The sequence below is a fragment of the Elephas maximus genome, chromosome 22 (assembly GCF_024166365.1).
Source record: "Elephas maximus indicus isolate mEleMax1 chromosome 22, mEleMax1 primary haplotype, whole genome shotgun sequence".
In the NCBI taxonomy this organism is placed as follows: domain Eukaryota; kingdom Metazoa; phylum Chordata; class Mammalia; order Proboscidea; family Elephantidae; genus Elephas; species Elephas maximus.
In genome coordinates, this window is record NC_064840.1 from 47,710,803 (window position 1) to 47,726,607 (window position 15,805).

Here is a 15,805-nt window from a genome sequence, read left to right on the forward strand (position 1 = left end):
CCAAATACCATCAAAGGGGCTTATAAGCACCCAGCATGCACAGAGTGTTTTGATATACAGTGGAGTGTTAATATCATTATCTCTCCTAATACAACATACGGTTACTTTAATCCTTTCCCGCCTCTGTGATCTTGGAAGATCCAACGGGTAGAAGGCAAAGAATAAAACACTATATACAAGGAGACAAAGGGAGAATTAGTCCCCATCCTCTGAATGCAATTTTTTTGGTTGCTTGAGTGTTGACTTCAAATATGTACCTTTATCAATACTGACTTCTGTATCTTCCACGCTAGTTTGAGTTTGTATGCCACATCAAACATACCTTTTCACACATGTTCTTTCCAGATTTTTTTTAACACTTACTTAGCAGTTTATAGAAGGAAGTGAATGATCTCCTCAAGCTGCTTACAAATTAAAAAAAAATCTGTGCTTATTAATTATGCAGGATTAGTCTAATTATAATTCAGCAAATTAATTAGCGACAGAAGGTGTTCTGAAACATTGGAGTACATTTGCATGTTAAATGGAGAGGCTAGTCTGTAATATATGTAAATTTATGCATGGCTTCATAGTTTAATTTAAAAATTTGCAGCTGCATATGGTATGGGAGCAGGTGAAAAGTCAGTTTTAGTTTAATGATGCTAACAAACATTGGATGGTGTCCTGTCTTAGCAAGAAAATGCACTTATATCTGCTAATCTATGAATCTGTCATTACATAGATGCTCAAACTCAAGGTCATTAGTGAATGGACCCATAGGTGCAATAGATAGAAAGTTGAAAACTGCAGAGAGAACACGGTGATAGGAGCTCAAACTCTGAATTTTGTTTGCCACTTTATCCAATAATACATATTTGTTCACTAGGCCTTAATTTAAGGAGAGTAGCATTCCAGACTGTAAATAAGGGGTATCTTTTTGTCTGATCAGAATCTGCTCTAGCAGGTGTAAAATAGTTGTCCAACCTTGATCCCCTTTCCAAATATTCACATTTGCACTTCATTTCAATTTCCTGGAGCCGTGGGAAAGTTATTACCGAGTTATGAATTAATGGTAGGGTAGAGAGTTTTACAGACTGGCCTCAACCATCTGGCAAAACAGTAAAACCAGCGGACCAGGCAGCAGCAAAGGGCTCTTGGTGTAATTGGTGTTCACTGCTCAGCCTAGCATAGATGAGCTTCACAGGGAGGGCAGGAAAGTGGGAGGGGAGACGGGGGACGAAGGGGTGCTAAGGAAATATGATGGTAAGGACCCATTAAGCTGATGGCTGACTAATAACTTCATTTCTCTCCTTCACCCGAGTAGTCACGGTATTAGAAAGGGAAATAGATTCATATTCTAATTCTGAAGACTTACTCAAAGATTTCTCCCAGAAGAAGTCTGTAACATGATTCAGGTTTGCTCAGTCCTTTTGATGATGAGAAGGGAAGAGGAAGAAATAATGTGTAGAAGCGGATATAGTTATAAAAAAAAAAAGAAGAGGAAAAGATGACACTACGCACATTGCAAAGAGATTTTATAAGAACAATTGGAATTACAAACATGTTCTTAGTGTTGTGTTTCATTTCAATTCAAGCCCAAAAAGTTCAATTATTTTCATTAATGGTGTCAGATTTTCATCCAAGTGCAAAAACAAGGAGTTTTCCTTAGAGATTTTTTCCCTACGAGCCTTATGGTGCCAAGTAATGGAATTCAGGAGAGTGAAGAAGTGTCTGAATGTAGAATGAAAAAAAAAAAAAAAAAACTCAACATGTAACCCCAGCTCCTCAGAAATGGTAGTGTGTTACTGGTCAGACATAAGTAGAGAATCAAAGTGGCCCCCTTGTTTTTGCACCTTAACGGCTATTTACAGTTGATTGCTTGACACTGGCACTATGGGAGACATTCACTTTGGAAGAAATCACAAAATGGCTTTGAAATGAAGTCTATGGATACAGAGCCAGAATTACACAGTGGGGGGAGTGCTCCCTCCTGGTGCCTAAATGAATACAGCAGACCCGCTCGTGAGGCGGCATGTATAGTAATGAAGGATCTATTGCCAAACGAAAATGCCACTTCCAGGAGCTTGTAATTGGAGCGAACACCGAATTGAAAATGATTCCATGGGGCCTGTTGCCAGTCAGGAACCAGCATATGTGTACGTAGCTCTGAATTATTTTGCCTGGCTGTAGTTTACTGAAAACTGTGATGAGGACTTTGACCCACCACTTTTGTTGTTGTTGTTATTCTTGTCCTGCAATATATTCGAATGGTTAATTACATGTTCTCGCCCCCATCCCCCCACCTTTCTTAATATCTCTTCCTCCAAACGAAGGGGATTTCTTCAAGTGCAGTTCATATTAACATTAGAGAGATAGGCAGTACAGAGAGGGCCAGATTTGAATTTGTGGCAACTCCCTGTGGAATAACTTTGTTTGGAAAACGAGCCTTTTAAAAATGTGGCGGGGAAGGAAGGGAAAATAGAGGCAAGAGGGTTATGGGATATAACTGGTGAAAGGTGAAGGAGTTAATTTGCTACGTACCAGGCATCTTCCCTACCATTCTGCATGGATAACTAATCCTCATTACTGGCCTGGGAGATCATGTCACAAAGGAAGAAACTTAGGGTCCCTAATTTTTATAATAAATAGCAAGCAAACAAAAAAATTGCGGAAACCTTGAAATCATATGGAAATGACTTGGCAGAGACAATCAGCTTAGCTGCCACATAAAAACCAAACCCCTTTGCCTTCGACTTGATTCCGACTTAAAGCGAGTAGGACTGCAAACTATCTCCTACCAAAGGAATTAGCCTGCTTGGCTATTTAAAAATCTCCAATGTACGAGAGTCTCTTCTGTCCTTTAAAAAAAAAATTATTTTATTTTATACATGAATCAAACAATTTCTACATGTATAATTCGGTGACATTGATTATATTCTTCAAGTTGTGCACCCATTCTCACCCTCCTTTTTCCCTCCTCTGTCCTTTGGGTAATGGCTTCCAAATTTAATTTTGGTGACTTTATTCTCAAAAAATGTTTTCTGAGATTTAATTCAACTTCTTATATTACACATTTAACTTCCTGCCTTATTTTTCCACGGTCTTGAAGGACAAATGACCCTGATCCTTCTTCATCCACTGGAGCAATATTTACCATTTTTTGAGGAAGGCTGCAGCTATTTGGGCTGTGCCACTCTTAGACTTCTTGAGTTCTTCTCAGAAGCCTTGTTTTCTGAATTTCTGATACATCTTGCTTATTTACCTCTGTACACTCCAAAATAGCCACAAACTTCCTAGAGGATGCAATCCCTGGTAGGAATGATAGACATTTTTGTTTGCTTGCTTGTTTTGTAACATGAAGAAAGGCTTCGTCCTCATTTCCAGAAAGAAAGATGAAGTAAGTGACATGATCCCCCACGTAGATCAATGAAGGCACTGGTCTCCTGAAACAAAGAGTTCATGAGCTATTTGGCAATGAGCCCCCCTTTTCCTTCCAAAGAAACTTGGGCAAGTTCCCGCCAGAGCAATGTTTTGCTAAGAGTCAGACAAACTGAGTTCTACTCCTACCTCTTCTACTCACTAGCTGTTTGACCTTGGGCACATAATTTAAACTTTCTGAGTCTTGGTTACTTCCTCCTTAAAGTGAGCATATTAATGCTTCTACTCCCAGCATTGAGAGGGTCAAATGAGATAGTATGTAGCAAATAATACAGGCTCAATGCACATAGGATATTATTCCTATTGTTGTTGTTAGGTGCCATCCAGTCAGTTCCAACTTATAGTGACCCCATGTACAATAGAATGAAACATTGCCCAGTCCTGTGCCGTCCTCTCAGTCATTGCTATGTTTGAGCCCATTGTTGCAGCCACTGTGTCAATCCATTTCATTGAAGATTGGCTTCTTTTTCGCTAACCCTCTGCTTTATCAAACATGATGTCTTTCTCTAGGGACTGGTCCCTCCTGATACCACGTCCAAAGTATGTGAGATAAAGTCTTGCCATCCTTGCCTCTGAGGAGCATTCTAGCTGTACTTCTTCTGAGACAGATTTGTTCATTTTTCTGGCAATCCATGGTATATTCAATATTATTTGCCAATACCATAATTTAAATGCATCAATTCTTCTTTGAGTATTATTAGCTATTATTCTAATCAACATCATAATTGGTGTTTTAGCCAAAGGGTGCTAAGGAGGTTGAGTGTAGTGGAAAGTAAGAAAATTTATTGCTTAAAAAATTGCTGTAAACTTAAATTTTTCAGATCTGAAATGGTCTTTTATTGAAATAGTCCAGGTGAATAAGCTTTAATTGTATATGTCCATTCCATAGGAAGGTCTGGGGAGGTGAAAGGTTCTGTACTTAATCTGTTCATGTATCTATATTTACATTTTAAGGAGCTGTTTAAATAAATGGATTACAAAAATAAGCATTTAGTTTAAACTTAAAGGACCCAATCAGTCAAGGCTTCCATATTGCCTCCCCCTTCCATGGATCTTTTTGGGCCTTTGTGCTGGCTGCCATCTTATCGAGCAGATCTCAAATACCAAGCATTTTCAGCCCTTCATTACCAAGTTACTTTAGGGTGTAGGAAGGGCTGATTGAGGAATCCCTGGGTGGTGCAAATTGTTAATGTACTTGGCTGCTAACCAGAAGTTTGGAGGTTTGAGTCAGTCCAGCTCAGAAGAAAGAGCTAGCGATCGACTTTGGAAAAATCAGCCATTGAAAACGCTATGGAGCACAGTTCTGCTTTGACACACATGAGGTCACCATGAGTCAGAATCAACTTGATGACAACTGGTCTGGTCTGGTCAAGAGTCAATTGAGGGCTTGACCTCCTAGAGTCTCTTCATTTTTGTGGACTTGAGTCAGAGTCTTTACAAGGGCCTTAAAATTTGGAGCTCTTTCTAGCCTGGGCTGCCACCTCAAAAATCAACAGATTTCTCAAGGGCATATCACCTTTAGTCCAAGGAGGGGGCTCACTGCTACCCTCTATTTTACTTGGGCTGCCTGGGTTTGGATTCTCTCAGAGGCTTTTGAGAGAAGAAAACGAATTCTCTCTGTTGTTGGAAGGTTCAGTTGAAACCTAGATTACAGTTAGAATACCATCATTGTGGTTTCCATTGGTTTCAAGTGGAAACCAATCATTTGGGCGTTTTCCTACCATAGAGAGCAGCGAGCCACCAAGAAGAGCATTCTCAGAGTGAGAAAATGGCACCATCGGTGTATCCTTCTAGCACAGGCCCTACTCAGCTGGAGAGCTTAGATTTTCTAGTCCCAAAAAGGATGTAAACTTCAGAGGATACAGGGAGAGCTGCTCATTCTTTCCAAATAGGATTTTATCACCCAGCTTGTCCGTATATTGGGTAGTTCTCAGAAATGATATGCACGTGTTTTAAGGGAAAGGGGTTATATTCTTTTTTAGAAGCCCACAGAGTGAAAGGCAATTGTATTTTAATTTTTTGTACTCAAAAAGGAGTCCAATCCAGAGAAAATATATCTTCCTCAAAAATCATGGACACAAACCTTTAAGTATTTACTAGTTTGTGAGGATTTATCAGCTATATACTTGGCTCAGACTTTGGTGATCCAACTCGCTTATGTGGATGTCATGGCAGAGAGTGAGAACCAATACGGCAACTGTGCTCTTAGCCCTTGGAGAGTGTGGGGTATTATCATTTCCAGGGTGTGGAAGAGGTGGCCATGTTATAGCAGTGGTTGGTTCCGAGGTAGGCAGAATGACATCTTTTTTTTTTTAAGGGAGTGAGGAACTAAATTTCAAAGTGGAAGGTATTTTACCTTTTTTTTTTTGTGTAGAGTAAGGCTCTGTATGATGGCAGCTGTTATTAGTGCCAAGTTCACATTTCTTTGTATAAATCCTTGTCTAATCTTTTTCTTGAAAGAAACTTTGGTATCTTTCACAGTGCTTTCCTAAAGATTTTTGGTAAGCATCTCATATATTAATTTCTTTAATGAAGGACTAGGTCTTAGATCTTAAACTGGAGACAAATTAAAAGGTCTCGTCTATAAATCTGGAAGAAAATACTGTGCTGGGTTTTATACTAGCCAGGCCACTGGCCATAATCCCAGAGCTCCATGAATATTAAGTACTTGGCCCTCCTGTGATTTAGAAGACCCCCCTGTACACTGGACCTTATTTCTGCATCTTATTTGTGTATCTAGTTTGAAACTCATTTTCTATTTGGGATAGGCTCTGAACATGGGTTCAGACCAATCTATACGTTTTCACTCTGTTCTTGAACAGTGCAGAGTATCCTTCCAATTTTCCAGAGATGGGGGATGGGATTTCTTGGGTACTAGCTCATTACACTCAGACCCACATTCAGAGGACTCCAGAATCTGAGGAGGCATATGTTGAGTTGTTTGACTGTGTGTTCCATGAGGACAAGGACTTTGTGTGTCTTGTTTGCCACTGTGCCTAAACCCTTCATGACACAGAGTACACACTTAATACATATTGATCAAATGAGTAAATAAATGAATTCAGCGGGAGTTCTCAATATTGAGCATTTACTGCCATGAGAGCTGTCTTTGACCTAATGTTTTCCTCTCAGGGTATAACAGTTCTCTCACTCTCCAAGGTGCCAATCTCCCCCCGCCCCACCCCCGATTTGGTCTTCCTGCTCTTTCCCTTCTCCTTTTTTTTTTTTTTGCCATTTTTAGACCATGTTTTGTGAAGTTTTAAAAAGCAGCCTTATTGAGATATAATTTACATATCATAAAATTCTCCCACTCAAAGTGTACAGCTCAGAGATTTTTAGTATAATCACAGACTGTGCAACCATCACCATAACCTAAGTAGTGCAGGACACATGAAACACTAGATGGGTCTCGTTGCCAGAAAGATTCAGGTTCCAACCCTTGTTTTTGCCACTTATAAGCTATGTGATCTTCAGAAAATTTCTTAAATTCTTGGACCCTTAGTTTTTCCCAGTGGTAAAATGATTTGGCACTCATAGGGTTGTTGTGAGAATTAAATGAGGCACTGTATATCAAGCATATAGCATGGTCCATGGTGCCAAATAGACATTCAGGAGTTCTTTCCCTCTGCTCTGTGACCCCTATGCCTTTCAGTTTCTGGGTCACAGTGGATGGTGAACAGGGCCAGAGATGGCTCTGATCTGTGGCATTCCTGAGGCACCTTCTCCTGCCTCAGCAGCATTAGAGAAAGAATCCTAATGAAATGGTCCATCTTACCCAACAACCTGCCTGTCTCCCAAAGAAGTGAGGTAACTTGGTTACATCATTAATTGGTAGCAGGGCCAAGACTAGCACCATGTAGGCATTTCATAAATACTTGTGGAGTGAAGAAATTCCTTTGATACATTATCCTACCTCAGTGACCTAAGAACCAGCCTGGTATCTAAGGGCTGAGTTCACATTTTGACCCTATCTCTCTATTCCTCTTAGTCTCTAAAACAAGGATAAACCTATAATTGTTAGTGTTCACTCTTAAGCAATGAGATCAGAAGCCTGGCAAAGTGTACCATGCTAAGTGGTTACAATATTTATGTAGTCAACATTATTTGGAGAAAGTGGAAATAACAGCTTCCATGCTGATGAGAATCTGCACATTTGGTCTGAGTCTTGTAATTCATTTTGGTTTCCCATTTCTGAGTGGATAGAGCTAACATTTTCCAGGCAGCTCTGTCTTCAGAGGGATTCAGACTCAAGGGATTCTGAGAGAATTTGTTCCCTGCAAGTTACCCTGTGGTTAATGGATGGTTTGGTTAGTAAACTGCCCTGTACTAAGACCCTGAACATGGGGGCTGGAGGTGGTGGAGGGGAGGAAGACAATAAAAAGAAAATAAATTAGAGATGTCAGTAAGCCCTAGAATTTCTTTTAATTAATTTTTAGGTCAACATGTAAAGTAACCAGGCCATAATTACAGGTGCTAACCATTTAGAAGTAGCTGTGCTTTCTCCTAGAAGGTATTATACGATGTAAGAGAACTCCCCTGCCACCCACCTCTTCTCCCTTCCTCCCTCTACCCTCCCTTGCCCATTTGTGAACAGAAGGCTAACTCCTAGTGTGGGAGGGGCTGTGAGGATTACAAACTCAGACCCCAGGCAAGCAAAAGAGTCAACACTGGGTGATTTCCAACCAAAGAACTGTTAAAGGTCCTAATTTAAACTGAATAAAGCCTTTCAGCAGGCCCCTTGTTTCCCTAAATCGATTTGATTTGATGTAAACACTTATCTCCTTTGCACTTTTCCACCTCCAACACCATTCAGATAACAATGCTTTCATAAACATTACTGTTTTCACCAGACACATTTTGGAGAAGAGGTGGGGGACGGGGGAGTTAGATAAAAGGAAGGATAAGAAATACAGAGTTCAGTTGTGGCAAAACTTGCCAAAAATCAAAGAGTAAGTGAGGAAAAACACTGTGGTTTCAGAAGGGTAAAGTTGTAAATTGATTGTAAATTGATGATAGGGATGCTGGAGGGCAAGTGTGGTATGGCGATGGGGCTATTGTTGGGAAAGAGACTCAAGTGAGAAAAAGGAGAGTGTGAAGGCACTCAGCATCAGCGTGTATTGTACGTTGCTGTGGTGAGGCTGACTTGAACACACAAATGGAAGAGTGTACGTGATTCCCCTTACAATAATAAAATAAAATGTTTGCATTCTGATCAATGTTTTCTTAAAAAATCAGCATCCTCTCTAATGCACTCCGATGATCGTGGGCAGAAATTCATTGCCCTTTAGAAATCGGACGCAGGTTGTGAAAGTGAACATTACATGCAGTGATGAAGGCAGAGCTTCTTTTCTGCCCTCTCATAAAGCCCCTGGGTACCACCACGGCCCAGAGGGTGATGCCCAATCGCCTCCTCCCCACAAGGAGATTAAAGCGAGAAGTAAGAAATTGGTGAATGTATAAATTGCTGAAAAAATATTTAGCTGTTATTTTCAAATTCATGCCCAACCTTATTCACAGACAGGTCCGGAGTACTTTGCCAAATGTTTTTAGCAAATCAGGAATAGAAGAGCCTCTTAAATACAGAAAACACTCTGAACAATGCTATCTCCCTTCTTTCCTACTTTATCATTTACTGTTTATCTTCCCATCAGCTTTTTTTTAAAGTCATAACCACAATTAATTGGAGCACTATCTAATTCTTTTGTGTGACTGTGAAAAAATAAAAATATACAGAAGGTCAGAATGAGAGCATTCTACCAACGGTTGCTTTAAACAGAATTTTTGGAAGCCTTGTTGATTTCTCCTTATTTTTGTTGGTAAATCCTGGAAAAAAATGTATATCTTTTCCTTTAAAGTTCTAATTCAAGGCATGGATGTGAGAGTTCTGAAGGGACTTTGGGACTGCGGTAAAATTTCGTTGTCATAGTAACAGAAAGGGAAATAGGCCTAGCTCACCTGGGACTTTAACACTGCAAAAGCTGGATTTTTTTTTTTTTTTTTTTTTAAGGAAAAGGACTCTGCAAGTGAAATAAATGAAAAGCTTATTGTATTTTGAAACAAAATTTCCAACATTAAATATGTAAATTGTGAAAGGCCACTTCAGCCATTTTTCTTAGTTGATATCATTGTCTGATGAAAGACGTCCACTTTAAAAATGGCACAAATAGGTTATTTAGGAGAACATTGGCTTACAAAATACGTCTTACAAATAACCTCGGAATATTATTCTGTACCTTATATTATGGGGGGGGGGGTGGGGATAACCTGTAGATGGTCTGAAAGTAGATAGGTACTTATTATTAGTCATAAACCCCCAGTACCTACCTGTAAAGACTGATTGTGTATTTGGGCAACAACAGAATTTTCTGATTTGCAAACATCAGGAAGCCTTTGTGTGTGAGGATATATGTGTGAGGTGTTTGAGCCTGAATGTGTGTGTGGCCAGTGGAAAGCCACATGCTTGACAAAGCCTGGGTATCTGGTCTAAGGCATGCCATTTTTAACCCTGGAGCAAGGCATTTTTACACGGCAGGGGTCACTGCTGCTCCTGAAGCCCTCTTTGGAGAGAGGGCGCCCTGGTAACTACAGAGCCAGGGTGCAAACCAGGAGCCCAGCTTGTGAACCACTTAACAATCCCGACAGTGACTGGAGAAGAGGGAATATGACTCTGGATTGAAAACATCCAAATCTGTGAATTGCAAAGGGTCAGCAATGTTCTTTCACAGGAGAAGCTGGTTGAAATTCCCCAGACCTGAAATACAATCACTTTCAAATCAAATCTAATATAATGCAGATATAGTCTCCCTTAACCAATGTTTACTTAAAAATGTAACACATTGCTTTCTCTTCACAGATTCTTTTTAAAATTTTTTCTCAAGTGCAATCAGAATTGTTTGAAAACAGCAGGAAACCCAAGGGACATGAGACGGTTTCAGGTAAGGGGCCTGCAGTTCTTTCCTGTTAAATAAGTCAACCTGATTTCTTTCTCCTTCTCACTCTTTTTCTTTCTGAGGAAAAAAAATTTTTTTACTGCTACTGCTAACAATAAAAAAGATAACTGAATGATAACCCTTATCCGATGGTATTGAGGTTTTCTTCATTTTGTGGTGTTTAGGCCTTCTGCCTCCACTGCCAAATCCCCACAGGGAGAGGCACCAACCCATGCTGGAGATTTGATTTTAAGCCCTCAGGCTGCCCTTCGCACACACAGCTGCCCACAGCAGGAACTGTGTTCTTGATATTCAGCCACCTTGGGATTTTTCAAAGCAGCTTCTCTGTGCTTTCTGCAAGCAACATTCTCTGTCTCTCCTTTTCCTCCCATTAACTATTCAGTGGTCCCTCTCCAAGCCTTCTGGAAAGCAGCAGCCCAAACAGCCGTGGTCACTTTAAGATCTCAGCATGGCAACAAGGCCCATGGGACGATGACCCAGCTGCCTGGCAGTTAAATCTGCCACTGGTTTCATCACCCTTGCCACTGATGTACTGAGAATACAAGCTAATAAAAACACGGAGCAAGGCAAAGTGTATCAGGTTGGAGATGAGAGGAAGTACAGCCCCTCTCGGGCTCCTTCCTTAATCTTTGAAGGACCCATATTTAATTCACCAAATGGCTTTGCTGCCATTTTAATTGATCTAAATACATAGTACCTCCTTCTCCACAGAAAAATTACCAGTTGCCATCCAGTCGATTCTGACTTCTGGCAACATCCAGGGCGTAAGATAAAACTGCTCCAGTTAGGTTTTTAATGGCTGATTTCCCAGAAGTAGATTTCCAGGCCTTTCTTCCAAGGGGCCTCTAGGTGGACTTAAACCCACCAACCTTTAAGATAGCAGCCTAGAACTTAAACATTTGCACCATCCAGGGACATAGAAAAATTAGAAACATGTTAAGCAATAGTATTCAAGCTTAAGATTAAAAAAAAAATCCTCTAAGCAATGGGAGAGATGGGGATTGTGAGCCTCATGTTTTGTGTGAAGAAGCAGAGGCTCTAGGAGTTTAAATAATTTGTCCCTACAGTGAGCAGGCGGTAGAGCTAGGAGGCAGGAAGGTTTGTCTGATCAAACTCTTTCCAATAGACCGTGGGTGTGCGACCTGGGTAGTCACTTAGTTTAATGTTTTGCTGTCATCTTTGTAGAATTCTTAATTATTATTATTTTTTATTTTATTTTTGTGGTTGAGAATATACACGGCAGGACATACACCAGTTCAACAATTTCTGCATGTACAAGTCAGTGACGTTGATTACATTCTTTGAGTTGTAGAACCATCCTCACCCTTCTTTTCTGAATTGTTCCTCCTTCATTAACATACACTCGTGGCCCCCTAAGGTTTCTGTGTAATCTTTCCAGTTGTTCTCGTCAATTTGATTCCATATAGGTAGTTCTTAAAAGAACATAATGCTCAAGGCAGACATTTTTTTCTTAATTATTTTTGAACAAGGGGACCCATATTTTCATTTTGCACTGAGTCCCACAAATTATGTAGCCGTTCTGGCCTGTCATTCAGAGATCTTCTACAGCTTTGCCACAGTCACGTAGCTGGCTGGGATCAATGCCATTAAAGAGTTAATAGGGGAGAAGGGAACACAGGAGAGTGGGACACAGAAGGCCAGTGAGTGCTATTTTGAAAAAGATCCCTGCTATTTTTTGCCACATCGTGGTTATCAGACAATCTTGCTATGACTGGGAAATTTTTTATTACAGTATTTAAGTTAAACCACTCCTCTCCATCATGCTGACCCTTCCTCCTGCCTATTCCGAACATTTCATATAAATGGAATTATGCAACATGTGGCCTTTTGTGGCTTCTTTTACGTAATATAATGTTTTCAAAGTTCATCCATGTTGTAGCATGGATCAGTATTTCTTTTCTTTTTGTGGTTGAATAATATTCCACTATATGGATATACCGTATTTTGTTTATCCATTCATCCATTGATGGACATTTGGGCTGTTTCTACTTTTTGGCTATTGTGAATAATGCTGCTATGAACATTCATGTACAAGTATTTGTGTGAACATATGTTTTCAATTCTTTTGGGTATATACCTAGGCGTGGGATTGCTGGGTCATGTGGTAATTCTATCTTTAACTTTTTGAGAAACTGCCAAACTCTTTTCCACAGCAGCTGCACTAATTTACATTCCAACCGGCAACGTATGAGGGTTCCAATTTCTCTGCATCCTCACCAACACTTTTTATTTTCCAGTTTTTAAATTAATAGTCTTCCTAGTGGATGTGAAGTGGTATTGCATTGTGGTTTTGATTTGCATTCCCCTAACGGCATAACGGCATCGACTCCACGGTACCGGGTTTGGTTTTTTTAACGACTGATGATATTGAGCATCTTTTCAAGTGCTTACTGGCTATTTGTATCTTACCTGGAGAAATGTCTATTCAAATCCTTTGTCCATTTTTACTTGGCTTATTTGTCTTTTTATTGTTGAGTTGTAAGAGTTCTTTATATATTTGGGATAGTAAACTCTTATCGGCTGTATGATTTTCAAATATTTTCTCACATTCTGTCAGTTGTCATTTTGCTTTATTGATAATGTCCTTTGATGCATACAGTAACTGGCCATTTTTACGCTGTAATTAAGATTCTATTAAGAATTTAACTTTCAGCAAAAGCTCTTTTAAATGGAGAACACTATATGGAGAAAGGCTTGACTATGTGGTATAGCAGGCAAGTGAGAAACTTGGGCCAAGTTAAAAACATGAAACAAGAACAGTGGTGGTGGTGGGGATCTGAAGGAATGATAATTTCTGGGAATTCGTGAAATATATACCTCATTTAGAATGACAAAGATAATCGTAGCAGTTGGACTCACCAAGCATGCAAAGTGAGGTAGAAAACTGAGGCAATTGTTGGGATAATTTAAACAATCTTTCTAAATACCTACATGCAGTTTGATCTCAGTTATCTGAATATTTCAGGTAAAACATTTAAAGCTTTTATTTGGCTTAAACCTTATAGAAAATTACTTCAATTCTCCACTTTTGTTATATGATCAAACATTGATTTAATCTCAATAAATCTTTTGTGAGGATTTTATCTGAACAGACTATAAATACACACTGTTTTAAGCCAGCACAAATCCAACTGAACTTGCCCTCCTCTTTCTTCCCTCCTCCTTCCTCTATCCCCAAATACTGGTAGAACCTGGATTCTTTTTTCAGAAATGATTGAATGAGAATGAAATCGTTATAAAATTTATTTTCCAACCTGAACCAAACCTCTCTTCCATTCAGATCAAGTCCTAAGTACCATAAAAAAAATAGGACATATAAAAGATTTATCTAAACACAGTGGGTTTTAACCCTTTTTTAGCCCAAATCCCTGGTAAAAGCCAGGTTCTGTCAAAAAAAAAAGTACATTTAGACAAAGTTTTGCTTAAAATTTCAGAGTTCCCAGGCCTCTTGAAACAACTCTTAGGGACCCAAGGACGCTAGATTAAGAACCCTTGATCTAAAGAAATTGAATTCACCTAACACCAGATAGTCATCCTCTGTGTAATTTAGCCCACATGATGGGATCTGCCCCTTTAGGACTCTTCCTGGTTATCTTTCCACTGTCTTGGTGTCAAATGCCATTTGTTCCCAGATGCCTCCTTGATCCATACCCTCAGCCTCCATCCGTCTCTGGAGCTACAGACGTATATCTCTCCTTCCCTACTGGGTATCTCCCCTTGGATGACTAAGGGGATGACTAGCGAGCACTGTTCGAAACAGAACTCAAGGCTTACTCCCTGATCCTTTCCTGGAAACCCACCTCTCATCTTTTATTGTTAAAGTGTCACTTCTTCCTCCTAAGAATTTGTTGAATTCATCTCTCTCCTGAAAAACTACGATAGGCCTCTGCACCTCTAGCTGTCCTTGTCTAACTCAGCATCAGCACTGCATGCCAGAGTTGTCTTAAAAAACACAAATCTAATCATGCCACTCCCCTGCTTAAAACCTGTCAAGAATATCTACTATCCATAGGAAAAAAAAAAGCCCAGACTTTTAGCATGACTGATAACCCAAACTCAAACCAAACCTACTAAGGCCAAGCTGATTTCAACTCACAGCGACCTCATAAGGTTTCCAAGGCTGTAAATCTCTATGGAAGCAGACTGCCACGTCTTTCTCCTGCAGAGCCGCTAGCAGTTGACCTTTCAGTTAGATGAGTGATAAGACTTACTCAATATCTTCAGCTTGGGCAACTCTTCTGCCATGCCCATCTCCTGATGTCTACATACGTTCACTGCTCACCAGGCACACCTCATGGTTTCTATTATATCTTGGAACCTTTCCACACTTTGTCTCTCTGCCTGAGAACCCTTCACCTCCTCCAACTTGTGACTACTACTCATGCTTGAAGACAACCTGTGTGCCACCACCTTTGTCAGGCAGTTTCTGACTCTTCCAGGCAGGGCTATATGTGCCAACATGGCATTCTATACAAACCTCTACTATGGCATTGATTGGATGGTGTTGCAATTATTGTTTGTTTCTATAGTAGACTGTGAGCTGCTTGAGGGTAATTGGTATGATTTTTCCATTTCTCATAACATCTAGCACAATGCCAGGTACTATGCAGAGCTCAATCAATTGTTATTAAATAAATTCTTAAGAGAGAAGAAGGAAGGCAGGAAGAAAGGAAGGAGGAAGTAAAGGAGGAAGGAAGGATGAAAAAGAAGGAAAGAAGGAAGGACAAAGGATTTCCAGGGCCCCCAAGGTATCTCAATTCATGGACCATGCATATAGAAAATCACTTCTGCCCTCCTTGTAAACAATCTGGGTGAAACACCCAGACTAACAGCTCACTGAAGGGAAGGAAAAAGAAGGTTCTGTCTAGCTTAAGCTGACAGGCTTGCTAAGATGCAATGACCACCATTCTTTATTTCTCCGCATTGTGAGTAGAAAGCAGGAAGCTGTAAAGCCAACAAGAAAATCAAGGCAGGAAAAAGAGTCAGGCACAGTATCATTTTCCACATTTAAATTCTAAAACCAGTCGAAGTTGATAACAATCAGGGCATATTGCTGTCAATCACACTCATATATATACTTATTGTTACCAGTTAACACTCATAAAAATGCTCACCTATAGGTCTACCCCGAATCCTAGTGACAACACGGGCGCAGTCTTTCATTTATTAATTCACCCAACCAATATTATTGACCAAATACTATGTTCCAGACACTATCCTAGGCACTGGAGATATGTCAGTGACCAAAAGAGACAAAAGTCCCTGCCCTTAAGGAGCTTACATTCTAATGGAGGGATATAGAAAATAAAATAAGTGATTTATGTAACTCCGATCAGCTTCTGGGGACTTTAAGGGTGTTGTCCAGAAGCAGAAGGGCCCTACATGGTACAAATTGTCTTTGTGGTGACTGATGTAAC

The 15,805-nt window shown here is 40.0% G+C and overlaps 1 protein-coding gene across 2 annotated transcripts in view; it reads left to right on the plus strand.

Annotated features, from left to right (window-relative positions):
- EBF2 (EBF transcription factor 2) overlaps positions 1 to 15,805 on the plus strand; it is a 210,109-nt gene that overhangs the window by 137,276 nt on the left and 57,028 nt on the right. For both annotated transcript variants that reach the window (XM_049866361.1, XM_049866362.1), the window contains one exon: positions 10,271 to 10,352. In XM_049866361.1, the coding sequence (XP_049722318.1) occupies positions 10,271 to 10,352 (82 nt within the window). The remainder of the gene's footprint in view (positions 1 to 10,270; positions 10,353 to 15,805) is intronic.